This window comes from Ammospiza caudacuta, chromosome 10 (genome assembly GCF_027887145.1).
Source record: "Ammospiza caudacuta isolate bAmmCau1 chromosome 10, bAmmCau1.pri, whole genome shotgun sequence".
NCBI lineage: Eukaryota > Metazoa > Chordata > Aves > Passeriformes > Passerellidae > Ammospiza > Ammospiza caudacuta.
In genome coordinates this window covers 19636762-19664726 of record NC_080602.1, presented here as the reverse complement: position 1 = coordinate 19664726, position 27965 = coordinate 19636762, and the positions used below count along the sequence as shown (strand labels likewise).

Here is a 27965-nt window from a genome sequence, read left to right as displayed (position 1 = left end):
ATAGAATTCAATCCCTAATCAGATATTCACATCTTAAGTGCTTCACTGGGTCCCTCTGTTACTCTTAAATGCACAGTCTAAAGTGAGTTCTGGTTTGCAAAGGTGGAAGCTTTATGGCAGCCTGACATCCCTTACTCTCTCAAGGCTAAGATCGACTTTTGCTAAACCACTTACAACTCGGATGTGCCAGACAGAAAATTTAGAGTTGACAATTTGATTAATCTTCTTTGAATTATAGTGGTTTCATGAATCAAACTTCAGAAGGAGCTTCTTCTTTCCAAATAATATTAGGAGGATAGAGCAATGCTTTTAAAGTATCTTCCTTTTCAATTTGGGATTTCAACATGCAAATTCAGCAGATGCCCAAAGCAGGCAGACAATGGCAGCATCACAAACATTTATTAAAAGCACTCCACTCTGCTTGGGTAACATGGCAAGAGAATGAAAAGGTGAAGGAGGATCTAGGAGAGCTCTGCACAGAAGCAGAATTAGCAAGTCATGAGATATCACGTGGCTGTTCTCAGACTGAAAGGCTCTGTTGATTCGATTTATTCATTAGGGCTTTCCAGTAGCGTAGGTTATTAAGTGGGAGAAAGTAGGGTATATTACAACTTACTTTTATATTTCCTTTCCTGGAGGATATTTAGCACCACAGAAGCAGAGAAAACTACTGAAAGTATCATGCCACATAAATGGGAGAATGATAGGAAAAAGAGCAGCAGCTCTCTGAAGATGGATCAAAAGAACAGTGCTGGGAACAGGAAGTCAAGAAAGTTTCGCTCCATTTCAAGATCCTTCATACTCTGCAATGCCAAAACCAGCGATGATGGGTCGAGTCCCGATGAGAAATACCCTGATCCACTGGAGAGCTCTACCAGCTGGGGTCAAGAGGATTTTCACTGCTGTCCCAGAACTCAGCTGCCATACACAGCAGAGGCAGAGGACAGCCCACCTGATCCTCCACGTGTGGTCACCAGCATCCTCCAGTCCAAAGCTGCAGCAAACGAGAACTGCAACAACACGAGAAGAAAGTTCCTCACCAAGGTAGGCAACTCGTGCTGGGTATTGTAATGCTTCCCACTGCAGTAGTTCCTAAATGGATTAATTACTATTTCTCAGGAACTTAGGGTTCTACTTGGCTTTTTCAGAGCCTATGAACCTGCAGTGTTCCTGCTCTGCATAAAAGGCATGAAAATATACTGGCTTCCCTGCTGTGCTGTTGCACTCTGCTGATGCACAGCCTGCTGAAATCAGTGCCTCTAGGCCACTGTCAGTGTTCAGACAAGTACAGCTGGCGTGTTCTCTCTGCAAGAGACTCTTCAGCTCAAAATATAAACCTGTCACTGTAGCAAAGTGCTCTTGTAGTGTGATACCATGATATCTCACAAGCCAGGTAAGCATGAATTGTATTAATACTGTGTCAGACACAGGAGATTCAGTAGGCAGATGCTCTTTCCCTCTTATTCAGGGAGAAGGTAGTGATGGCTCTAAAACCACCAGAGATGTCACATTTCCTAGAGATGTGAAAAGTCTAAGAGCCTCATATTACAATGCTATTCTTTAATCAGCTATGTGAACCCAAACAATCTGAACAACCTTTCAGCCTGAGTAATATATTTTAGATGGCTTTAGAAAGTTCTTTCAGTAGGATAGCCTAATTTTTCCACTTTCTCTCTACCTGTTGCTGTGATGTGTAAAAGGGACCTCACTGCAAGTGTCATCCTGGCATCTCCTTTATTACCTTATGCCTCTTATCTGTGCAGATACATGCTTATCTGAAAGAACTGATTCTTTCACCTAAATAGTTGTCCTTGTATATTCTATTTTATTTTATATAAAATAAAATATGTGTTGGCTAAAATTAGACATCTATGTCTAAACACACAGTGGCACAAGTGGTACTGAAAATCAGAATCTCCCCTTACCCTTGATGATGACCACAGCATGCCCAGCATCACAAAGACTACAGCAGGATGAATCAAGGTGTTTCCACTCTTGACAAAGTCCCTGTAGGAAGACAAAACCAAACCAACCTGCTATTGCATTCTGACAGCAAACAAGACCCAAGTCCCAAAGCTCACTCAGTCCCCTGCAAAACCATGCCAACTCCTCCTTTTTGGAAACAGTCCTTATGCACCCTGCAGATGTCTCTGAGTGAAGGAGCTGGCCTCTGTGCACTCCCCATCTTTTCTTTTCAAAAGCTGAAGCACTCAGGTTTGTGTCAGCTGCCACAGTCTATTTCCTTGCACATCTCTCAAGTGTGAGGGCTCCAATTACTGCTGTGACCCATATCCACATGCAACTCCTCAGTATCTTATCTCAGACTGGAAGTTTAGGTTGTTTGCTTTTATAGCTGGCAAACAGCTAAAACAGGGATCTGAGGAACAGAGTAAGTCCCACAATGCCTTTTCACATATAAAATAGAATTGCTAAGGATATAAATCCAGTCTTAGGCTGAAGCATCAGTGTCACTGAAGAGCATGTGTCGGATGCTGACATAAATTAGTCAGCAGCTCAGTCCCTCACAGCAGCATTGGGGTTGCTTAGCGCTGCTGTAGGCTATGAGTACCATTAAATTCCCACTCCAGAGCTCTCATAGCAATCTAAACCTCTTCAAATGCTACTTGCTAATCTTCCATACCTTTCAGAGTCACGGATCAATGAGTGATTCTGAAGTCTTATCTTGGCTTGCTAAGTAGGATGAACATTGGTAACAGCCACACCAACCCTGTCCTGTGCCTCTGAGGCTTTCTCCTGGAGTATGAAAGCAGTGATCTCTACCTTCCATACAGCACAAGCCTGTCAGAACAATCTTCTGTACCACATGTCTTACAAAGCTTAAGCCTTCTCTCTTTAAGAAGTCAAACAGGCATTTTTTCATGTCCCAGTGTAATTCTCTCTCCTCCATCTAAATGTGACACTTCAGAAATTCATGATGTGTGAGTCAGAGCTGAAGAATCCTTGTCTTTGTTCAAGAAAATTGATTCCATTCTTTCTGTGGTGTTTTTGAGGATATTCCATTATTCTTCTCCTTTCCAGCACCTCCAGCCCTAAGCGTGACTCTGAAGGTGTTAATAACTCCCACAGAACTGAACAACTTAATATTGCTGTCACAAGGAAGGAGAGAAGAATGCCTAAAAGTGCTGCATGGTTTAATGCTCCCTGTGTATTTCTTCTCCAGAGTAAGGGGGAACCTGTAACATCAGCATTCAAAATGCAAATTCCTTTTTTTCTGTTGAACACCATAAGTGCCTCTCTGAGCCATACTCTGCTGACTGCATGGGATACACCATAAGCAATAAATTTTTAGCAAATCAGTGTTGCAAGACTAAATAATAGATTTTTTTATTCCTCCTAATATTCTGTCAGCAATGAGAGCAGATGAACTGTCTTTTAATTCATTTGGCTTCTGTGGCCCACCATTGACTTATATTGACTATTACTTGCTGTGTCTAGCGGCCCAGGGTTACCCTGGTGTCACTTGTTCAGACACTTTCTGAGATGAGGTGTGCTTGATCTGGTATGGTATGGTATGTTGGACTGCCAGCTGGTCTATGTATAAAGAAGCAGATCTCCTTTACAGTTTGCTTCTCACAAAATCAGCAATTTTCACAAGGCCTGAAAGAAAAGAAACCAAAGAAATGGTAAGCAGTATCTGATACCCTGAGCATGGACACAGCAAATACTGTAGAAGATGTCTTTGCCTGCTCAGACTGAAATCACTCCAGTTGTTGGAGAACTGGGCAGGAATAGATGATATCAGCTCCTTCAGAGAACAGCAGGCTTTGCTGAGTGTGAGAGCTGCTGCCAGAAGCACTTCTACTACTCCAAGAAGCATTCCATTACATCTTCCCAACACTCCCAAAAACCCAGCAAGCACTGAGAGCTACCAGTGGGGCTGGTAGCAGGGCTGAAATATCATCTAGAATAAACTAGAATAGAAAAGGGTTGAATTCTGATTAAATAAATACGGGAACTGAGCTGACCTGACTGCATGGCTTTACTTAGTTCTAGAAACTTCTGCATCCCTTTTTTCCTTTAGTCCCTGACTCTCTGCTTGAAAAAGGGAAAAAGCAAAAGGTAATTTTTCTCCTTTGGTCATCAGCAGAATATAATTTTATTAACTTGCCTTGATGCAAACACCAGTTAGCTGGCCCTTTGGTACCAGGACAAGTGCTATGGCAACAGACTGTAATGTTTCAAACACAAGCCCACAGGCAGGATGGAAAACCAAAGCCAGGAGAAGAGACTGCATTTATTTAGACATTTATGTATTTATTCAGTTTTCACACCTCTCTCTTTCTGTCTGCCCAGCCTTCTTGCTTTTGGTGCCCATCACCAGGTCATCCTCAGAGCAAGCTGAGAGAGGAGCTGTTCCATTAATGCAGCATGTGGTGCAAAATGCAGGCCAGCAAAGGCTCCCAGGAAAACACACCAAATGGCAGATGGCAGGGGAAAGGTTCTTCTGTAACATCTGCTGTGCTGAATTGTCAGTCTAAGGCACGGCTTGATCTCATGCCCTGCTCCCTGCATCATCCTGGCTTTCCAGCTTCTGCCATTTTACTGGTTTCAAAGGGAATATGCTGCTGGGAAAACGAATTGCACCTTCTATAAATACTTTTAAAAGACCAAGGCATTGGGCTAGGATACGTCAGAGCCAGTGGAGTGAGTTTATGCCAGAGAGACTCTGGCCCTTTCTGTCAGAACTGAAGCAGAAAAAAATTTCTCCTTGAAGAAAGTCCCCAAAGGTCATATTCTCTCAGAAATCCCAGCCATTTCACAGTCATAAGACTGTGAAAGACCAGAAAAGCTAAATATTTTAATAAATTATTGTCCTGCTGTTAGATATATTTTTCCTTTTATTTTTTCCTTTTTTTTTAAACCAGCAGTCAATTAGCTCATTGTCATGCACTTGGTTAACTGAGTCGAAGACCTTACTTGAACTAGCCTTGTATAACATTTCAATTCAGACAATCTAACTACTGTGTCTTACTTTAAGAGTGCACAAAAGTTTTTCAGTTTTCCACAGATGCCATGGTTACCCTTATTTCTAAACAACATCTGGAATTAGATGTTTTGAGATGGGACTCTGGGTTAGAAATGTCTAATGAAAGCATGAAGGAAAAAGGAATCTTTTAAATGGCAGATAAAAAACATTCTCAGAAGCTTCACATTTTGGATGACAAAAAATGGTAACAGGAAGAGAGAGTTGGCCTGGATGTACCAATTATTTTTCCAGAAAAAACACAAGAAAAGTTAATCTATTCTCACCTGTGTAACGTTCCAGAAGGCTCTTAAAGTCCTTTACTTTTTATCTTTCAGCCAAGCAGACTCAGTTTAAATACAAATTTTGCTTTGAGTGGAACGTACAATGCAGATAAAAGTTTCCTCAGAGTCCTGAAGTTCTGGAAAGAAAAAGCAGAGAGTTAATTCACTGGCAGCAAATATATGTTTAAATATATATTCTAATAATGAAGAGACAAGGCTGACCAGGATCCACCTGCCCCCACCTCAAATCTGACAACCTTCTTTTAGCAAATTTTCAGTACTCACTGTATTCAGACCTACAAATCCCCTTTCAAAACAAACAGAATAAATAAAAGGATCCTTTAAAAAGGAAAAGGATGTAAAAATAAATACTGCCTTTACTCTTGGAACCATCAGTAGTATCTCTATGCATAAAATAATCAGAGACAGGAAAAAATATTAAATAACTAAACCCAAAGCAAATTGACTGTGTGCACAAGAATTGGTCAAACATTTATTTTTCTGAAGAACAGCTTTTATTAATTTTCTGTCATGTTGCAATAACTTGGATATGAATATCATGATCTATATCCAGGACGCAAAAAATACAGATGTTGACAACATACAGATATTTGCCACATGTCCATAGACCAATAAAAACTTATTTTTTTAAGTAATTCACCTAAATGAATTGCAGCAATGATTGAGACACAGAGCTAATTTGAAATATATCCCAACTGGGTAGTATGATTACAAATCTAAACAAAAATTGTTCCCAGGATTTTTCTGCTGTGTACAAGGGATTTAACCTCTACTTTCCTGATGACTAAGTGCATGCAACTCACAGTTCTTGGAAAAATCTTCATATCAGTTTATATTTGGTGATGTTTCATATGGATGTCCCAATAAAACCCAGAATTTCCAGCCTGGCACATGTCCCATGGTACAGAATACAATCTCTTCCCCAAAAGACTTTCACAGTGTTGCAATGAAAAACCTCAGAGCCAAACCCACTGCTCTCTGTGATGTCCTGTGAAACTGGGCAGAGATACAACACTTTTGGACAATTAATTAGGAGGATATTTATAAACATGATGAACACAGTAGCTATGTAATGTGAACAAGCTATAGGAAAGGCAGACTCTGCTTTTATCAGAGATGAGCTGGGAACAGTCTGAAAAGGCCTATGAAAATCAATAAAATGAAGTGTGGAGAACAGCTGTGCAAAGTTGTCTGTGTGTGTCTGACAGGTGTCTGTGAGAAGATATGTGTATCTTTCAAGGGAGCATTTCACAAGAGTAGGGATTCGTAAGAAGAGAAGCTGGCAAGTCCAAACTTGAATTCTGAATACAGGAAAAAGGAAGAAAATCACTTTCTTAAACACTGAGTTTTAAATACCTTTATTCTTTCACAACAGCCCCAATCCACAAGCAGCTGACATCTCAGAAATGCTCAGCCAAATGGCAGAATAATTTCCTGCCTTTAATATCTATCTTACATCTCTCATGTTTTACAACAAGCACATCATCTTATTGAAAAACCTGTGAGTTTCAGTGGATGCTCCATGTATGCAGAATCTGACCTCTAATGTCATAATCATGCCTGAAATAAAGGACAGTGCAAACAAACAGAAAAGGAACTCACATTTTTTGCTACTCAAGATCTCAAATTTTAAGGCATCAGAATGTTAATCTTTATTTTGTTACCATGCCGAACACTTCAAAGATCTGCCATAAGATCATGAAATAAAAAGAACATAATGTAATCCTGATTTCAAGTAAGCATTTCCCAAGATATTTATCTTGGGTGAAAAGTAAATATAAAAGCTCCAAAACTAATATTACAGTTCAAGCCAACTGGTTTAAGATAGAACTCTGTCCATGCTTATATCCTTACCAACATATTACTCACCAGAAAAATTCTTCAGGAACAAAAAAGGCTTCGTGAAATTCAGACACTCCTCATCAAAGGCAGACAATCTGGAATGCAAGCAAACCACAGAGTTAACGAGTCAGTCAATACAAGTGTAGCCCTTATCCATTACCTACTGAACTCAGCCCAGGGCCCAAGTTAAATATTTCATTCATTCACAGCCTTAGATTCACTCTGGCAGGTTTCAGAATGGAAGCCAGGCTTTGGTAGTCAGCTTGAAAGATAATAACCTTTATTGACATTGCTGTAATTTGCATTTTGTGTTTGCTGTCAGTTAGGAATGATGCAATACCTATTGATTTTTGGTGAAGCAGCACAATGATTCTCATCCTCAGGGCTGGATGAGCTCTGCCTAGGGAGGAAATGAAGCCCTACTGATGGTGAAAGTGGCTACACAGCTTTCCTTGTGCTCTCAGAGGACTACAGATTACTGGAAATAGTTTATGCACTTTGACCAGGGGCCCTGGGAGCAACACAGACAGTTGACCACTGTTATGTTTTGTGGCCTGTCCTAACATATGAAATTTGCCTCCCCTTCAGAAATCTATACCTCAGTCACACAAATCTCTTGGGAACAAGCCTGGATCCAGGATACACTGAGAGCCCTCTTCACTTTGTGGAGTATGGAGAGGCTGGCGAGGGCAGAGGAGGTGGGTTCAGCTGGGAGCAGAATAAGGGAGAAATGAATGATTCTCTTCAATCAGGAGAAATACTAAGCAAATGGAAAATAAATTGTGTGCTAACTTTCCAGCTTTCCTTGTCTCTTTAAAATTTTTAGGTGTTCACATTTGTGCCACAGGGGTGTAGTTCCTAGTCAAATGTGTTGTGCTTCATGTGCTCAGTTGCTCCATTCTTTGCTTTCCATATATGCCTCAAAGCACTACTCCTTCTGAATGGCCCTGTGTTAATGATTCATAACTGCATTAAAGATATGCTTACAATTAGTCCTCCAGATGCAATGCAGACTACAGCAATTTCAACTAGTCTGGAGTGGACAAAAAATTTTCCACTGCTGCAGATCTCTCTGGTCCCCTGCCCCCACTTAACAAGTCAGCAGCAGGGGTGGAGCATCTAGTGTTTTGTATACACTTATTTTACTTATTTTCCATTCAGACCTCTTTTGTTTTCCAGAGCATTTAATTTTCTGGCATGTGTTTATTTTCCTCCCTGTCTATTCTTACAATAGTTAGCATAGGCAAAGTCTACCCAGTTACTATGAAAAGTCTGTTATTTGTTCTCTTCCCCTCATGCAAAGGGACACTATATTGCAATTCTTCCCTCTTGTAGCCAGAAGCCACTGAAGTCCTAAGGAAAATAACTTCTGTAAAACACTGACTCTATAACACCATTGTTTTTTCTCAAATGGACAGTGTTAAAGGCTCCTGTTCTCCTGGGAGGCAACCTGGTTCTAAGCCTTTCTTAAAAAGGTTCAGAATAAGTGTAAGTAACTTTTAACAGTTTAAGTACATTTTTGCTCATGCAAACTCTCATCTTCTGGATCAGGACAGCTGTATCTGCAGGCTGTGCTCAACATCAGGGAACAGCAGCTTGGGAATGAAGATCTCCAGGAGCCCGAGATGTGCATCTTTCTGGAAAGGGTTAACAGGCAGCCATGTGCCTTCTGAGGGCCCAGCAAACAGGTAAAGTACATGTGGAGTTAGCAAGTTATTACAGAGACATTTGTTTGCACAGAGTTTGCACAACCAGCTTTTTGTGACAAGCTATGCCTTGAGCTCAGTTCCAGAGAAAAGAAATGATGTCTGGGAATCTTTCCTTACATTGCTTCCAGTTGGAGACACAGGTCAAGATTGTAGAAAAATAGAACTGTGACCACTCAGCGATCTATGCTGCTCAATTACACCAAGAAATAAAACCTGGAAGAAGAGAGAGTGTACGTAACATCAGGTATTCAAATGGTGATTCCTTGTTAAAGGGCAGTGTAGGCTGGCATCAGTCCCACAAGGACACTGGAAAGCAATGTGAGTCAAGGTTCCTGACAGGAAGTAAATGTAGTCTTTGATCAATTTTTCAGTGCAAGACAGAGAGAAGGGAGGAATGTCTTGCCTGAATGTCAGCTGTGTGATCACCAGGCAGCCAGTGATCACCAGGCAGCCAGTGATCACCAGGACTAGGCAAAAGAGAGCAGCAAATGGGAAAAATCCTAGCAGGGGATGGGAGTATCACATGCCCAGGTACCTCATGGCAGCCCAGGTCAAGGCAGAGGCAGAACTGCAGCTGACTCCTCAGGTAGTGAGACAGGTAGCACATGGAACAGGGGTATACTATTCTGCGTCAAACAATATACAAATGATTCTTTTTTTCCTTTAAGGGATGGTTGTCTGAGCCCAAGGGATGAACTGTTAACACTAAATGCACAATCACTGAAAGACCTGCCCAGAAAGGAGGCTGAGTCTCTCATTCCCCCACCAACACGGCTGGTGAACATCATGATGGCTCACAAAGTAAGCATGAGCAACTGTGGGGTGATGGGACATTTACTTTAGAGAGGAGGGAATTTGCTCATCAGACATTTGAAGATGGTTTTGCCTTTCATGACAAAACCCAAAACCTCTTGTGGTCAGACTCTGGTGATTTTCAGCATAGTTTTTCCCCAGATAAACAGAGGCTGTGGGGAGGCCAAGGCTCTGGGAAACTCTAGCAAGGGCTGTTCAAACCCTTCTTTTAGAAACACACAGCTTGCCAATGTTAATTTTTCATTTAGAAGAAAGGCAGAAATGGATTTAAGGGAAGATCCATAAATCCCAGAGAAGCCAGAGAACAGGCCCTGTAACAAATAGTTCGGTGAATCTAGCATCCATAGTTAATAGCAAAGAATTTTCAAGCTAGCTAGCTTGGCAAGAGAAACACTGCAAAATCATTTCCAAAATTCATCTTTGAGGATCTTCTCCATGTTTCTAATTCTGAGGAGTTCCCTAAGGGAAAAGCCCGAGTAGGATTTTGCTACTTGGCAATACCCCCACCTGCTGTCCAAGAGGAAAATTAGCATTCCATAGGCCTTGTATCTCCAAACAGAACTCCTGAACGTGCTCTGACACTGCTCCTGTCTCAGCTCCTGCAGAATAACACTGAGCAAAAATTTGGCATTTTGTTTTATTTATATCAGTTTCCATATGGTGTCTGCATTTAATAATTTTCTTCCTTTAACTGGGATTCCCTCAGGATCAAAATAATTGTGTCACAGAAACAGAAACAGAATCAGAATCAGGACTTGCAGGAACCACCCAGAAATTATTCCTAAAATCAACTGTCATTCAGATGTGATCGTGTACTTATTTTCCAACAGCTCTAAAAACCTACATTTAGAGAGCTGAATGTTTTAATCTACAAGTTTTTAAATGCTAGAATTAGGGGCCACATTTTCAAAAGCAACAGGTGATTCCAACTGGAAGCTACTGATTTTTTTGAAAGCTGGTAAACTTAGTCCTTGGAGGTTTTTGAATACTCAGATTGTACTTTTACTAAAAAACATCCATCTGAATCAGAAGTTAGACACCCATCCACCACTGCATAAAATGGGATTAAGAATTTTTCCTCTTAAATGTAACACCTCCCTGAGGTGCTTAAGTACCTGAAAAGTATCAGCTACCTCCAGAATTTAGATAAACGTGGCTATATCTTACCCATCCATCAATCTGTCTGGACCCACTGGGCATGCTCAATTAATTTTCTGTTCATTTTGTCTAAGGACCTGAACCTATTTCTATCTTATTATTTCGTTATAATAATTTTTATAGCAAAATTTCAGCCTCATTCCCCTTTATCTTCCTATTGATTTTAAATAATGAATTTTGCTCCATGTTTTTTTTAGATTCAGGCTGAAATCTGTGCAAGCCAAATTAGAAGAAATTTGGTTTTTAAGAATAGATCACTTTGGAAGTTTCTTGCATAGCCATGGCTTTTGTTTGTTGGGTTTTTCTTTGTTTTGTTTGTTTTAGGAAACACCAACACGTAAGGACAGGCCTTTGGAAATACAGAATGGTTTTCTGCACGGTAAGGCTGCATGCCAGCGGACTCGCAGTAACTCCACCAGTAAGTTGCAGAGCAATAATCTGTTTTCTTGCAATGCTCAAGGGGTGCAGATCACCCCATTGTGTGATGGTACTACGGTGCTAAAAGAAATGTTGAATGTTATCCAAATTTATTCTGGGATCCTTAGCTAAGAATTGCTGATGCATAAAATCATCAGCTGCTGTATTCACAACATCCTGCATCCCAGTTTGGTGCATAAGGTTTGCATTTTATGGTTTGGGGCCTTTTTTAATGGTATATTCTAAACAGGCCAACACATTTTTGGTAGGGAATGCATGCTTTTTACCATATTTAACACTAATTACTGTCGCCAAAGCGACAACTGAAAACATCGGTGCCTTCTCAACGAGATTTACAAAGGGAAAACCATTTCTGGGTAACATTTGCCTAACATGCCTGTGCTGTTTGTCCAAGCCTTGTGCAGTAACTGGGCTCTCTGCCCACCCTCAGGTGCGAGCCCGCTCTGGGCCGGGGCTGCGGAGGGCCCGGTGCCGCGCAGAGCTGGGCCCCTCAGGGAGCGCCCGCCCCACGGCCTCCACGCCGGCCGAAAATCGCTGTCACAGCAGCTGGACTGCCCTGCAGGGAGAGCCCCGGTGAGTGCCACAGAGACACCTGAGGAACACACGGTGCTGTCCCCAACGGGGCTCTCTGCACGACCATGGCACATCCTGCCAGATCCCTCTGTCCTGCAGGCCCTGCCAGGGCGATGGTCACTCTGCCTCCTCTGCTTTCTGCCCCCAACATCTCCTCTGTTGGCTCCATACCATTTCTCCATGTTCTCCTTCCCATTGCCCAGCAGGTTCTTTGGTGTGGCTAAATTCCCAAGGGTGGTTTACACCACCCCACTCTGAGCCCCAGTGCCCCACTGGCCCAGCCATGGCCACAAATGGGTATGGACTGACCATGGCTCTCACTAAAAGAGACAGATTTAAACACCTGATAAAGGAGGCTGGAGACTGGCTCAGGTGCTCTCCAGATAGATGCCAACTGATCCATGAGATGTTGGGAAATGTTTCAAGTATTTATGGTCCCCAGACTCAGACTTGGAGAAGGAGATGGAGGCAAAGCTCCTCACACTCATCTCCCACCTCCCTCCCTGCTGCTCGCTGCCTTCTCCTGGCCCATCACCAACCCTGAGGGACCCAAGGGTTTAACAGGAATAAGGAGGTTGCAAACCAGAGCACAAACCCAACCAAACCACGCCTGAGTGCACAGACAGGTCCTCAGGGATTCACTGGCTTTCCTTCTCCTCAAAGCTCCTGCATGGCTGCCCATTTGAAGAGGCTCCTTGGCAGCATCCTGGCTTTGGGTATTGCTAACCACCACAAACAGAAATAAAAAATACACCTTCTCACACAGAAACAAGGGAAATTTGAAAATTTCCAGTTTCAGATTCAGAAGACTCATACCAGAATAAACAGTCACCCTGGTCAGACAGAGGAATGCATTCTGGAGAGTGTGGTTTTGGTGTTGCATACCTGTTCACTTCTTAGTCCCATTCCAAATCCCATGTGGAATAGATAAACCAGTTTTCATGTCAAAATTGAGATTCTCACATATGCAGAAGCCATAATTTTGGCTGATTTTTCACTCTTCAATCCCTGCTAGTTTCACTTTGCTGCATTAAAAAAAGAGAAAAAAAGAGTGTTGAACTCTCTCAGATATGTAATAAGTGCAATTAACCCTGACCCTGCTGAACTTCATGCATAGCTAGTTTTGGGTAATGACTTCTGTCAGTGCTTAAATTATCTTGTATACCCAATTCCATGTTGAAATAGGAGGTTTTCATTAAATATTTCACTAAATATTTAATTAAAAGTTTATTAAAATGGGACAAATCTCAGAGGCTGAATTTAGGAAATCCAACAGAAATTCATATTTTGGGGAAAATGCTGAAAACAGGTTTGGTATGTGCCAAGATAAAGTTTTTAGCCTCAAGATGAAGGAAAGATTTTGAATGTCTTGATTCTAGTTCAGTTCTCGAAGGCAAAAACTATAATACTTGTTTATATTCCCTAATGACCACAAATAGGTTTTGGCTTGGGGACTCAAGCCAGAGCACAAATATATCTTTCTACACCATTTCACCACTTCAAGGACCAACATCCCAATTTTTCCTCCAATTTAGTCCCTACAGGACAAATTCAGTGAGCAGAGATTTTCTGAATAACAAATAGATTATGAAAATTGCAAGGATTTTTTTTAGTACAATCAGTTACAAGGAAGAAAATTATAAATTAACAAGTTGCTGCAATGTATGTTCAAGAATTACTACCTATGCATAAAAGAAAACTGTTGGTTTTGTTGGTTTTTTAATGTTCACAGGCAATTTCAAGGCCATCCAGATCCCTAAGTACAGCACAACTTGTGCACACATCCTGTGGCTCACAGGCTTCAGTGATTTCAAACATTGTATTGATGAAAGGACAAGGGAAGGTAAGACTGGCTCTGTTGATTTACTGTGAGTTTTACTTCATGTCACAAATGTGATCTGCAATGTGCAGAGAAGTGACTGCAGGTTGCTACTTTTGGGCCGCCAGTTCATATCCAAGAAAACATTTAAAAAATCATTTAGACTCCTTGCTATGTGCATGCAATGTGGATTAATTGATTGGAACAAACAAAAAGCAAAACATGAGAGGATTCTGCTGAAATTCCCATTTACACTTACTACAGGCAGCAGAAAAAAACCACTATTTTTTCATGTGTTATACTACCCCACTGACAAGACTGCCCATGTAGGTAATGCAGAAGAGACTGCAAATGAACTATTATGAGAACAGAACATGGGTTCTCACACACTTTTCCTTTCATAAATTAGGGTTTGGGCTTCAGTATCGTTGGTGGTAAAGACAGCATTTATGGACCAATAGGCATCTATGTCAAAACCATCTTTCCTGGTGGAGCTGCTGCTGCTGATGGGAGGCTACAAGAAGGTGGGAAATACATCTTCTCTCCCTTTTCCCACTTCCCAAAAAATGACTGAAAGACAGATTGAAGCTGAAATGAGCCCTAAGTGACTTTTACACCTGCAACCATTTTTGCATTTGCAAGAGTCTTTTGGAGTGCATGTATTTTATCATGTAACTTATTGCACAATACAGTAATAGTAATATAAATTTTCTCTTTTGAAACAGGTGATGAAATCGTGGAACTGAATGGAGAATCCATGCATGGATTGACACATTATGATGCTCTGCAGAAATTTAAGGTTATGTATTCTCCCTCCAGAACAACCTCTGGTTTTAGACACAATGTGCATATGAGCTCAACCCATTCACTCACTGTCTGTTCTTTCCAGCAGGCCAAAAAGGGTCTTCTGACACTGACAGTCAGGACAAGCTTCAGCACACCTCATTCTGCTTCCAGCTGTCAGTCACCCCTCCTGTGTCAGTCACTGAGCTCCAGTACATGCATAACCAAGGAAAACAGCTCTTTCAGCTCAGAAAATGGAGCATTCTCCTTAAATCCTACAAAGCCCAATGACAGGGTCATAATGGAAGTTACCCTAAACAAAGGTGAGTGCTGACATTAACTGAGCACTGCCAACAAAGCACTGACTGACAAACCACTGTTCATTTTCTCTGTGAATGTCTTTCCTCACAAACCTGATTCTTTTCCTGAAATAAGTTTTTTTAATACACTAAATTAGATCTTGGTGCCTGTCAGTGCTAACAAGTATCTATCAACAACAGGATTTTGAGCACCATCTGTCCTCAAGAGCCAATCATTGAGGAGTTTTTGCTCTCAAGCATTAGAGTCACATTCATATCCTTCACTTGAAAGAGTAAAGCTCTTGCCAAGAAATGCCTCTTATTAAGCAGACTGTGCAACTTTTACCCATAATTATGCAAGCAGTTAATTTCACTCTTGAAAAGGCTTAAAACCAAATAAAATAAGTATCTACATCTTCTTGTAGTTCTTTCACCTCCTCTCCAACTGTCATCATCTTCTTTTTATAAACAACTACTGGCACAATGAAATAAACTTTTGAATATGGGAACATCAGAGCAACAAACAAAGCAAAGCCTCTATGAGGTACCAGTGACTTACCAAACACACAGGATGGGATCTGACATCAGTGACTGTCCAGAGCAAGAGGGTAAACTCACAGAAGTCTTCAGCTGTATTATATAAAACAGAAAGAAGACTGAAATTATATAGCTAACAATAGCCATATATCCTTAATTTTAGCTTTTCTTCCCTGTTAATTTTAGCTCCTAATTTTTTTCTATTCTGTCTCCTTGTAAAGTCATTTGAATTCTTCTATCTGACAGATATTTTGCAAAACAAAACTGTATTCTATTGTGTCTGTTACACTTTAATCCTGAGGGGGACAAAAGCCCCCATAACAACCCCGCAATAAAACAATAGAAAGGTATAGAAAAATGCAGTGGAAGCAGCAACAAATACTGAATGTGCAAAACTCATGAACACGAGCCTTTGCTTCTGGTTCATGCAGAAAAAAGAATTAAATTTAATTAATTTTTAAGAAGGTTCTTCAATAGTTTTCTTTGACTGTTTCTTATGGAGTTTTTTCAATTATTATTGATTCTTTCAGAGCCGGGTGTTGGCCTTGGAATTGGGTTATGTAGCATCCCTTACTTCCAGTGTATTTCAGGGATCTTTATTCACACCCTCTCACCAGGCTCAGTGGCACATATGGATGGGAGACTCAGGTAGGATGAGAAAGGCTGGCTGTCTTATGCTACAAATTTCTCATTGATCTGTTTTATGAGTTTGCTTTTGACTTATTTGAGCAGGAAGAAATACTGATTTCTGGGAATTTGGGGTTTAAGGCACATGTGCTATTTTCAGGGTTGGAGCATGTCTTCAGGATATATGGGATTTCCAGAAATACAGCAAGCCAGTGAAATCTCTTCCTCTTGTCTAAGCTGTGCTAACTTTGAAGGTATTAGACAAACTACTAGAGGAGATCTCCAAATGAGAAAGTATTTGGAAATACCTAAACACATCACATAACTTGGCTTGTTTGAGCGCTCGATTTTTTTCCTGATACTAGCTCCTCAAATTCTATCACTTCTTGCCCAATAGAAAAACAGATTTGCTGAAATGAGCTTTAGTGAGAGTGTAGAAATTCACTTTCAGAGATTTTTGATCAACTAGTACTGTTGAACATATTGAGAATGGAACTGACCACAGCAGTTTCAGTGAAGTATTTTTGATTTAAGTTTAGGTGTTCTGTAATCCTCCTCTCTAATGCTTTAGATGAAAGAACTGTAGTCCTAAATGATTGGAATATTTGTATGATGCAAATCAGTGCCTCCAGTCAGGCTCCTAATGTGTGCGAGAACTAGAGCAGAGCAAGGCAATCTCAGTTTCCATATGAGCCAAATTTTGATTTCATCAATAAAGATCCAGTTTAGCAGATTTTGATAGTTTGTCATTGGAATTTTTCTTTTAACTGGTTATTCACCTATGTAGCAGGAAGATAACACCGTTTCTGACCTTAAATAGCACTGACATAAAATAAAGACATGAGAAGTGAAGTGTTAACTGGAAAGGAAGGTGTAGGTGGAAGCCACAGCTGAGCTGCAGACAGCAGAAAGAACACCAAGTGTGCAGAGCTGAACATGCAGAAAGCTCAGAGGTTGCATGCAACATGGCAGATCAAAACCCCTTGACATCCAACTCATTCCCATTCCATTTTCTGTAACAGGACAGAAAGACAGATTTAATCTGTAAGAAAATTAATTAGGTAGACCTTATGAATTTGCTTTTTATATATTTTCATATGAGTAAGATGAGGTCAGGAGAAAAATCTTTGTTCACATTCTCTTTTTTTTTTAATATCTCTCTAGGTGTGGAGATGAAATTATTGAAATTAATGAAAATTCAGTACAAAATACAACCCTTAATGAAGTTTATGCTGTGCTGAGCCATTGTGATCCTGGTGCAGTACAAATCATTGTTAGCAGACACCCTGAACCACAGGTAGCACAGTCTGTATTCTTTCTGAATTTCAATATAGCATGTATTGAGAACTAAGAGGGAAGAAATGCTGATCTAACACAGGTGGAAAAATGTTGACTACAAAGATGCTTATCTCTTTATGATCATCACTCCACACAAAAAAAAAATCTGAGATATGCACTCTCTTAAGTAAAATCATTTAAGATTTAAAGATTACTGGTGACAGTCTTACATGAGGTTCTATGCAGTGAATAAGGAAACTAAAGAAATAACATTTAAGGAATAACTCAAAACATAATTCTTATGTAAGAAAGAATTTACAATAATAAGTAAATAATTTGAAAGAGGGAACATGCCTCCCCAAAATGAAATAAATGTTTATACACTACCTTTCAGTAATTAAAATTTAGGTCTTGCCCTGCCAATATTTATAATTAAATTAATATTGAAGTAAAATATTTTATTCCTGCAAGATTTTTCAACAAAATCCTTCCTAGCACCAAATACTGTAGAAATTATTATTAAGTTTAAATTGTTACATTAACTATGCTGTATTGAGTTACCTTATACTGGTAAATCCAGGACTCCACTTCTAGTGAAATCTGCAAAAGAACATTTACCTTTGAAAGGTCCCATTTTACCTAAACAGCCACTAAAAAGAGCATATCTATAGATATGCTTCATATATACTGGGATATATGCAAATATAATGGTGTGCAATTAACTCACCTCATGAGAGTAAAATGGCATTATGTTTCCTAGGTGTCTGAACAACAGCTAAAAGAAGCTGTTGCACAAGCTGTGGAAAGCAACAGATTTGGAAAGGAGAGACATCAATGGAGTACTGAAGGTAAGGGAATAAATGCATTCACTGAGATATGGTAATTTTGACTTAAAAGATGTCAAGGATGAGTACACACTGTATTAGAATCCTTGAAAACAGTCAAGTGACCCAAAGCAGAAAGAAAGAGGAGGAAACCTTACAGGACAGCCCTCCTAACACGTCTCCATGATACATTACCAGAGTGATGAGAACAGACCAAGCCTGTCTGATTACCAACAAAAATTTCTTGTGCAAGCTTACTCTCACAGTTGCTTATCCTCTCTAATTCACAAGCCCTGCTTAGAGCTCTTCAAACCACTGTCTGTAGGTGACAGAACTATGACAACAAAGAACTATGAAGGTGATGCCCTAGGGGTAAACTTTGTTAATTCCTTTTTTTGTGAGGAAATGCAGTCATGGCTTGAGCTATTTGCCCAGCTCAGGTATAACGTCTCCCAGTAATGATACTGCTTTGAGTGTCTTCTAAAGAACCAACAGGAAACAGTCATCATCAGTAAAATGATAGTGCTGACATACCTATATATAAGGAGAATATTATTTGGTTGTTCAGGAACTTGGCTGTTGACTCTTGACCCTACAAGCCTTCATTGCATAAATCACTCCTTTGCATCCACCAAGGATGATATGTAGGGGCAGATTTCATCAGCTGAATCAGAAGCAAGCACTCTGCCTGTACTGAGCAGACATTTGTCCATGTTCCTGGTGCAGGTGCTAAGAGGCTGGAGCTGAGCTGGCACGGGAGGCAGCCCTGTGAGAAGCACACGGACAGGAGCACGGGCTGCTGCAGCCGCAGGGCTCAGCGGCTCATGACCCGCTCCAGCAGTGACAGCAGCTGCACCCCCCGGGCCTCCTGTGCCCCTGCTGCCTCTGTGCACCAGCTCACAGACCTGACAGCAAGAGTACACAGTGTAGATGTACCAATCACCCAGCAGCCTGGACTGCTCTACTCATTCTCTGCCAGTAATTCAGGGAGAAATTCCCCTCCCACCTGTAGTGAAGGCGGTCGAGCCTTGCAAAACACTAAGAAGTCATCAGAGATCCTCGTTAGAAAACCTAAATCATCAAAGCCCAAACCTCCACCAAGGAAATACTTCAAGCAAGACTGCACGTGTGACGACCAGGGTAATGGAGACAGAAAAGAAAAGCTTGTATCAGAAGTGGCTGCATCACCTTCTGAGAGTGTTCAGGTAAAGTAAAAATTTACAACATTTTTCTTGTGTCTGTGTATTTGTGAGGCAGGGGAAGGAGGAAGGCAAAGTGTTTTTGCATGGCAGCAAGAAGAAGAGTAGGAAAGAAAGAGAAAGCAAAGTGTTTTTGCATGGCAGCAAGAAGAGTAGGAAAGAAAGAGAAAGCAAAGTGGCTTTGCATGGCAGCAAGAAGAAGAGTAGGAAAGAAAGAGAAAATATATATATATATGTGAGAACTGGGGGAAGAAGATGAGACTCTTCTGTTTTGAAAATAAGGCGAGTATCTTAGTGAAGCCAGTATATCACAAAATGTAATGTTCAAAATAAGGTCAGAAGGCAGAGAATTGTCTGCAGAAAATCTTCCATACTAAGGTATCTGAGTTAAAATCCCAGTGCGAGCAGCTGCAAGAATGAATCTGAGTCCCTGCCTCTCCTCACAAGCATGTGCCATTGGTGTTAATCAAGCATGCTCTGCTGCCAGGGTTATGCCCTAGGCTGGGCCTGGAGGGGTTTACACAGCCTCTGATGCCAGCTTGGTGTGGCTCACCACAACTACCTGTGTCACAGAGTCATATCATTTATGGAAGTAGTCAGAAAACAATAATTTCATTGTTTCAGTAGTGGATTTTTATTGGAAGAAAGCACTAACTTTATATGCAGCAGGGAATCTTGGGCTCAGATACATTTCTTGAAACCAGGAGGTATTAAATAAAACCATTTAACATACATCTTTGTTGATGAGCTACAGTATTTAAAAACAGTGTACATTTGTATATTACTAAATTTCAGTTCCCTCTCTTATCTAGGGCAACAGAGTGTGTTTCACTTTTGCATGAGCGTGAAGGATTGTGAGATCTGCATGTTGAAACAAAATTGTGGTTTGTTTAAAACTGAAACTTCTTTTCTTCAGGTTTAGTAATATGGGAGTAGAAATGAACTGCTCTCAATGCAATGCAAAGGAAAAATACAAAAAAAAAATCACAGAAAAAACCAAAACAAAACAACAAATAACCAAACCAAACACAAAAACCACAAACTGCCCCCCTAACCAGTTCCCAAGCTGCAAAGATCAATACAAAATGATACAGAGCAAACTGAAGTCCACATATAATGTTAATATCTAAGAAAACTTCAGTTAAGCTTCTTAAGTAAGGTCATTTTTAGCATCCCCTAAGTAGAAATCACTGCTAGAAAATCAACTTTCAGAAGTAAAATTAAGGGCAATAAGTACTTGTTGAACTTACCACTCCCTGCAACTTCTTACTCTTCGTATTTAGTCATTCTAGGTGAGAAAAACCTAAATCTTAAAATCAATAAAATCCATGAAAAATCAAGATCTGTTCAGGAAGACAACTTCCTCTGTTAAGATTATCTTTATATCTGTATATACCCAAGAGAGAAAGTTTCTGGTCAGAATGTATTTCAGATCATTAAGGAAAGGTTTTATTAGTGCTTTAAATTTTTTTTAACCCTTATCCCCCACAAACTTTGTATTACTCAGTCTGAGGCCTGCATACCACAATTTTAAATAGGGTTTCTAGTTTTTTTTTGCAGATGCATATATTTTTTCAGATTCATATATAGTGTGGTTTGCATAATTGCATTCTGACACACTTCTCTTTCCTGTTTGTTCAGCAGGAAGTTGGAGAAGCAATGCTAGAGGGACATCAAACCCATGTGACCCACAGTGTCTTCACCACTTCTCCTACTGCAAGTGATAAGGAGCGCACAGCTGCTGCTCCAGTGGGCAGAGATCAAGAAAGAAAAGAAAAATTAGGTATGTTTAATTCAATTAACTTGTTTCCCCCAGCTAAATATATAGCATTTAGTTTGGATTCCAAAATGGGTATTGAGCTGACTTCACTTCCTCTTTAAATATAGTCTTCAAACCTTATCTCTAAATGTTGGGATGAACAGATGAAATTTCAAATTATTGATTAATCTCTGTAAAGAAAAGGAAAGTAGATCAAAATCAGCATAAGAGATAATTTATTGTAATTTTTAAAAATTATTAATCTTTGTAAAAAGATAATCTAGATCAAAAGCAGCATAAGAGATGATTTATTGTAAAAAATGTTAATGGACAGGTACAGTATTTCTGTATTGCTTCAGATGAAACTGCTTAGTTATTCTGAACATTTCACATTAAAGCTTAGTCTTAGCATTTCTAAAGGATATTTTTATGCACAATTTCAAGACCCTAGTGTTGCAATGGTACAAACCACGGATAAGTTACTTTTCTGCTGTGCTAGTTAGAACTAAGGAAACTTAATGTTAAGGGAACAGACAATCTCAAGAGGTCTCTTACAACATACAGGCTTATGTAATTCTGTAAGTTATGGCTCAGATAATTAAAAAAAATAAAAATGTTACCTTAAAAAAAGTTCACATTGGAGCAGAAAACAGTACCTGTGCAGATGCACAAACAGAACTTTGTTACCATTCAGCTCCACCATGTCTAACATTAAAATGCTTAATTGCTTTCTGAAGTAAAAAATATTCCCATATTAGAATCAAGTTTTTACTTATCAGAAAAATCAACTGGAAATGCCTGAGGAAATCTGAGGAAGCATAAATATAGAAGATCTTCCTATGATAGCCTTTTTAGAATAGGATATACTTATAAATGTAGGAAATAAATGTTTTTTTAAAAGAATCTACTGTAACACCAGCTTTTTCTCTAGGCTGCAAAAAAACATTGCAATTTTAACTTTCTATTTTAGCTGTTACATCCTGTATCAAGATTTCAGCACCCCAGAATTTCAGTATTTGTAAACCCTCTAAAAAAACAATCTCATATTTAAGCGTGAAAGAGCCTTGTTTTTCAGTTAACTTCAGTGTCTGGATTCAGAACTTATGGATCAAGAATTATGAATTTTTAAATGTTTAAATTTTTTAGGAACTTCAAAAAATTTTATCAGAGATTTGAATGAAATTCAAGGTTAATGAATTAATAATGATGCAGCGAGAAGTAAATGGATGGTTGTTCATAATCCATGTTTTTTTATTACAGGGAATCAACTTTCATCAATACAAAGGCCTGTACTTAAAAGACAAGCACGGGTAGATTATAGTCTTGATACAACAGAAGACCCCTGGGTTAAAATTTCTGACTGCATAAAAAGCTTATTTAATCCTACCATGAGTGAAAACAACGTCCACTTAGATCTGCAACCTGGCATAGACAAAAAAAAGGAGAACCAAAATCGAAGCAGCTCAGAGACAGTTCTGAAGAAATCAGAATCAGAGGGTTCCAAAGTGCTAAAATCAGATGAAAATGACGGTGTGAAGAAGGGTCCTCCTGTTGCACCAAAGCCCACCTGGTTCCGCCAAAGTCTGAAAGGATTGAGGAAAGCAAATTCAGATCTAAAACCACAGGCAGATCAAAGTCCTCCCAATCATGACAGTGTTTCCAGCAAAAAACAGCAATCCAGCTTCTCACGTGTGTCTCCTGGAGGATCATCAATAAAACAAAGAATAAGCTCATTTGAATCCTTGAGTGCTCCACAGTCACCTGAAAAAACCCCCCGAAGGCTGAGCCTAAAACCATCGGTGCAGAAAGAACCTTCTCGCCCTGCAGCAGAGGCAGAGGCAGCTCCAGCCTGTTCAAACCAACACTTCCACCCACATTGTGAAAACAGCCACCAACAGCCACCTGTGGCTACAAAGAGCCTGGATAGATCTTCCTCTCGCAGGGAGAGCATTGACAGACCAGAGAAAAGCAGCTCAGAGAAAAGCAGCAATGCCAGTACTGAAAGTTCATCAAGTCTCCTCACTGCAGGGGCTGTAAACTCCCATCTTGTGTCAGTAGCGAAAGCGCACAGCCTGAGGTCACGGAGCTTCCCTCTCACTGCTGCCCAGGCTTGTGAGATAATGAAGCCATTTGATGAGAAGTGTAGCAAAATCTATTCCATCAGCAGCCAAGTGTCATCTGCTTTAATGAAATCATTGCTTTGCCTTTCTCAGTCCCCAGCCTCTTCTGGAAACAGTGCATGGGAAACTCTGGACACAGTGTCTCAGTCCTCCATGGAGGAGGATGGGCCTTCCACCTCAGCGGCGAGTGAGAACCATCAGCTGGACACTGGCTTTTCCCTAAAGTAAGATGCCATATTTAAAACAGATTTACAGGTCAGCCCTGATGAGCAGCTGCATTGATTCACTAACAGATTAAAGTTCTAAGGTAGCAGCACACAGAAGTGAAGCACAGACTAAGTTAAGAACTTTTTAGAGCACGAAGGTTAAATGACTCATGACTGTTAATCTTGTTTTTGATTTGTATTATATCCATACACGGACATTTCAAACATCCTCCTATTTAAGGAGCATTATTTCTAGTATCTCCACAGTAAGGCAGATTAAGTGCATTTGCCTGAGGCCATGAAATTTTTCTCATTCTTTTATGCAATGGATTGTACTTCCTTTAAGTGAACACGATTAATTTCCATTTGCCTGTATTTATAATAGTTGTAGGAGTTACCACCTGAATTACATGCTAATAAGATGAAAAGATGACTGCTCCAAAATTGCCTTTTGCTTTAGTGGGTATGTTCTCTCATAGCTCAGTGTTTCTTTTTTGCTCTTGTCACAATGGGATAGCCTCTCAGAGCTGAGAGAATACACAGTGAGCCTGGCAGACAAAGGGAAGGAGGAAGACAAACAGGAACAGGGCTCACCTCAAGCATCCGCTGTGTTGGGGCAGTCAGTCATCTCTCTGCTTTCCCCTGAGGAGCTGGCAAAGCTTATAGAGGAAGTTAAAGCCCTAGATGAAGAAACCTTAAAGGTAAACCTGCATTTTTTTTTCTTTTTTCATGCATGATTTTCAGAAAGCTGTAGAATGAATGTGTCTGGTTAACTTTGCAACTTAATATTATGCTTATGCCACTAAGTCTCATTAAAAATGCACAACAGACTTTCTAATCATTGTGACATCTTCTGGGAAGTTCTTGACTTTATTTCTTTCTCTACCTAGGAACTTGATGATATCCATGTTACAGTTTTGCATAAAGAAGAAGATACTGGGCTTGGATTCAGCCTGGCAGGGGGCATTGATCTAGAAAACAAAGTGGTTACAGTAAGTAGCATCTTAAAAATTACTCTCAAAACAATGCTCTATCTAAAAATACTTACCTTACTGGTTTTCTACTACAGGTTTTGGCTTTTAGATAATCAAAGCAGGCAGCTGTATTGATAGGGTTGGAAGGACCATAGTGAGTGAAAACAGGTTCCTTCTGCACAGAGCTGCCTCTCCAGGTGTCTGGTAGCAGTGTCCTGTTGCCTTGGGCACCTCCTCTCCAGCAGCTCTGAAAGCTGAGGCAGAACACACAGCCCCCAGCAGGAAATAACCAACACCTTACTCACATGCTTATAGAAGACCATGCAGGATGGTCTGGAAAAATGAGGTGGGTAAAACACATCAGGGGTCTGGAAGTTAGAGATAAGTCTCACACCTCCTCCCTCTCACGAGCAGCAAGAGGGTCAGGAAGTAGAATATGCAAGGTACATAGCATGGGTAACACAGTTTTAGCCATCTGGTACCAGGGCCAAACTGCTCCCCTGGCTGCTTGAGGAGGGATGTGCACAGGAAAGCTTCTCAGTGCAAATTTATTCGTCCTCCATCCTGAAATATGATAGAAGCAACTTATTCCTGGTAAAGAATGAAAAATGCACATGGTGTAGTGTTAACTAAGGGATTTAGTGATGTCCTCTTTTCCCTTGTGTGTGTGTGTGTGGTGACTGGGCTCTTCAATAGGTTCACAAAGTATTTCCCAATGGCCTGGCCTGTCAGGAAGGAACCATTCAGAAAGGAGATGAAGTGCTCTCCATTAATGGGAAGTGTCTGAAAGGTGCAACTCACAGTGACGCCTCAGCAATCATGCGGCAGGCCCGGCAAGCCAGACAAGCTGTTGTTGTCACCAGAAAACCCAAAGATGGAGAAACAAATCTCAATGTTTCAATCAGCTCTAGTACATCATCTGTAGCAAGTGATGCCTCACAAGAGTCTGGTAAGTTTAGAGGCATTATCTTGCAGCCCCCACTTGATAAGTGTTTACTCATCACCTGAAATCCAGGTGTTCATAAAAACAGCAGTGGCTGTATAAATCTGTGAAACCTGATTAAAGACAGCACAACTAATAAAGCATTCTGAAATATACATTGAAATATTTGAAATAACTTTACTCAAAAGGGAAAGAATTAATGGATTTCTAAAATAAAAGAACTCCTAAAACAACCCAAGCATGATTCTCTATGTGGATTTCTGGAGATGTACAAAGATGGCTATTGTAGCACACCATCTAATTGAAGGTATAATGACAACTCAGAGAACAGCGATTCTTTATTCTAATATTGTTACAAGACTTGTTCTCCATGAAAGAGAATTTCAGTTTGAACAAACAATATGCTATTACTTGACATAGCAGGTGGCTACATCTGAAACACAGCAAGGTCAGAGTTTTGCAGAATATTTCACTTTCAGAATAGTTTTGTTTTGATTTGGTTTTGGTTTTTTTTTTTCTACAGCATGAACTGGAGATCTGTAGCTTTATTTCCATACTGCAAATTAGCAGCCTGGTAGTCAATAACAACTTCCTAACTAATATTAAGTCAAATATTTCCCTTAGATTTGGTTCATTTAACAGATTTTTGTAATTCTAGTAAATATCTCAAATCTCCATTCTCCCATTAATTCAAACATAACTTTCTTTCCCCGGCTTCCCATAGGGCCTTAAAATGACATAATGAGAAACTAAAAGCTTTAATTTTCTCTTTCATTTGGCAGTTTATAGGACCTTTGCAAACAACCCAAAAGTTAATTTCTTGTAACGGATGTTTGAGCTTTTTAGACTGTGTGCTGTCCATGTGGTAACTTTCCATTTGTTTCCAGCCACTGGGGACACAATCTGCACTGTAACTCTAGAAAAAACATCTGCTGGTTTAGGATTCAGTCTGGAAGGAGGGAAAGGCTCTATTCAGGGAGATAAACCCATCATCATCAACAGGATATTTAAAGGTAAACACACTTACCATGTTCCCAACTCAGGCAGCCTTGTGGGGTTCATAACTGACTGCTGATTTATAACTGTGGAAATGTTATTTTCTCAAATGCAGCATTATATTGTTCAGTACCAATAATTTGTTGCCTGCTGGGACCAGGTGGTTTTTAGCAAACATGCTGGTGATCCACTCTCTAGTAAGTGAAAGATGCATTAAAGTTTCCTCCACAGAAAGAATTAAAGAGAATTCATTTTCTGTCCCCAGGGACTGCACTGGAGCAGAGCAGCCCTGTTCAGCCTGGGGATGAGCTCCTACAAGTGCACACAACTGCCATGCAAGGACTCACTCGTTTTGAGGCGTGGAATGCAATCAAGGCATTACCTGATGGGCCCATCACAGCCATCATCAAGAGGAAGAATCGCAGCTCTGTTACCAGCAAGTCATCCAAAACTTTGTAAGAGGAGGGATTAGACTACTGCCAATATTCAAACAAAGGATTTTATTACTTGCAGGCACTTGGCTGCCTCAGCAAGATGCTCAGCAAGCACCCACGAGAAGTACACTGGAGCTTACTGCCAGTTACAGAGAAAACTGTCTGGGATTAGCTAAAACGTGCAGGAAACGGGCATGATTCTTATTTCAACCTTCAGAAACAGATGTTACAAAGTGTATAATAATAAAATAATGACTTTGTTAATAATATAGTGGTCGTAATAAAATCCTTCATAGCTATAGTACTCTCCTATTTCAAGCTATTAACTCAATGAGTATCCGAAGCAGATCCTGTGCTGAATTTTCAGTGCTACTCTCCAAGTCCTGTTCCCTACCTTACCTTCCCAGCAACAAGAAATGTGTCTGAGCCTACGACTAAACACTTAGAGAATGGGTAGGGCAGAGAAAGGGGTTGCAATTCTGTGTGTCAAAACATCCCCTAGAAAATTCCAGCTTTCCTATAAAAAACATAGAACATTCAGGACAGCCAAAACCTGTAAAAGTGACTTTCCACTAGCAGCTGACAGAGCCATCTCAACTGCAGCAGGCAAACACAGGGTGGAAAGGAGTTCTCATGGTATTCCAAGGGGGAGGCAGGAAGCTGAGGGTAATGTAGTCAAAGTTTTCATAACCTTCCTCTGGCCAGAGGTCTCAAGAGGACTACAGCAGGAGAATAACAAGGCCATTCAGAACAAAATCTTACCTTGTAACAACACTTTTTTCTTTTAAATGTCTGTGTTAATTTTGCAAGGGAAAGTAGCAGCAGGACTAATTGTGAATCCAAGTATTTCTGAACTGTTTACTCTGGAAAGGCTAAATAACTTGGAGACAAATCTATGCTTCAAACACTGCTTTCTATATGCACTGTATGGAATTCTGCCAGCAGCACAGGTACCTATGGCAAGATGGTCTCATGCACACACTTGGTCTTTGACCTGCTTCATTAAAGGGAGAGAGAGAGAGATGCAAGGGCAGGATGGAAGTGGTGACTCCCCAGCTGAGCCAGATGGCTGATCTGGTTATTGTCCTTGGCTGCTCACCTTCCTGAAGATGGGAATTTTCTGTTACCTAATTTCACCAGGAAGAAGTTAAGGAGCTCAGGAGTTGTCTTCCATACACTTAAAACAATGCCTCAAAAACAGCAGTTAAGAGAAAGGGAAGGAAAATAGGCAGGAGGTTATTAATTAAATCCAGGCATTGAACTTGCTGTGGCCTTTTCTCACAAGACAACTGTACATTAATCCTTGAAAGAACATTCTTGAGAAGCCATCTGTCCCCACACTTAC

The 27965-nt window shown here is 40.3% G+C and overlaps 1 protein-coding gene across 3 annotated transcripts; it reads left to right on the top strand.

Moving 5' to 3' along the window:
* Window positions 1-717: 717 nt before the first annotated feature.
* On the top strand, window positions 718-26844 carry IL16 (interleukin 16). Of its 3 annotated transcripts, none has more exons than XM_058811459.1 (20): window positions 718-1044; window positions 8683-8819; window positions 9509-9617; window positions 11136-11229; window positions 11680-11822; window positions 13555-13665; window positions 14051-14165; window positions 14367-14440; window positions 14534-14747; window positions 15791-15908; window positions 17052-17184; window positions 17926-18013; window positions 18716-19194; window positions 20833-20971; window positions 22208-23291; window positions 23791-23974; window positions 24164-24265; window positions 24944-25196; window positions 26078-26203; window positions 26452-26844. In XM_058811459.1, the coding sequence occupies exons 1-20, from the start codon at window positions 733-735 to the stop codon at window positions 26643-26645; spliced, it is 4209 nt and encodes a 1402-aa protein (XP_058667442.1). In that variant the 5' UTR covers window positions 718-732; the 3' UTR covers window positions 26646-26844. The 3 variants fall into 3 exon arrangements, with proteins under 3 accessions (XP_058667442.1, XP_058667443.1, XP_058667441.1); XM_058811460.1 differs by having other exon boundaries at window positions 9509-9641; window positions 20830-20971; XM_058811458.1 differs by having other exon boundaries at window positions 9509-9641; window positions 14531-14747; window positions 20830-20971.
* The last annotated feature ends 1121 nt before the right edge of the window (window positions 26845-27965 follow it).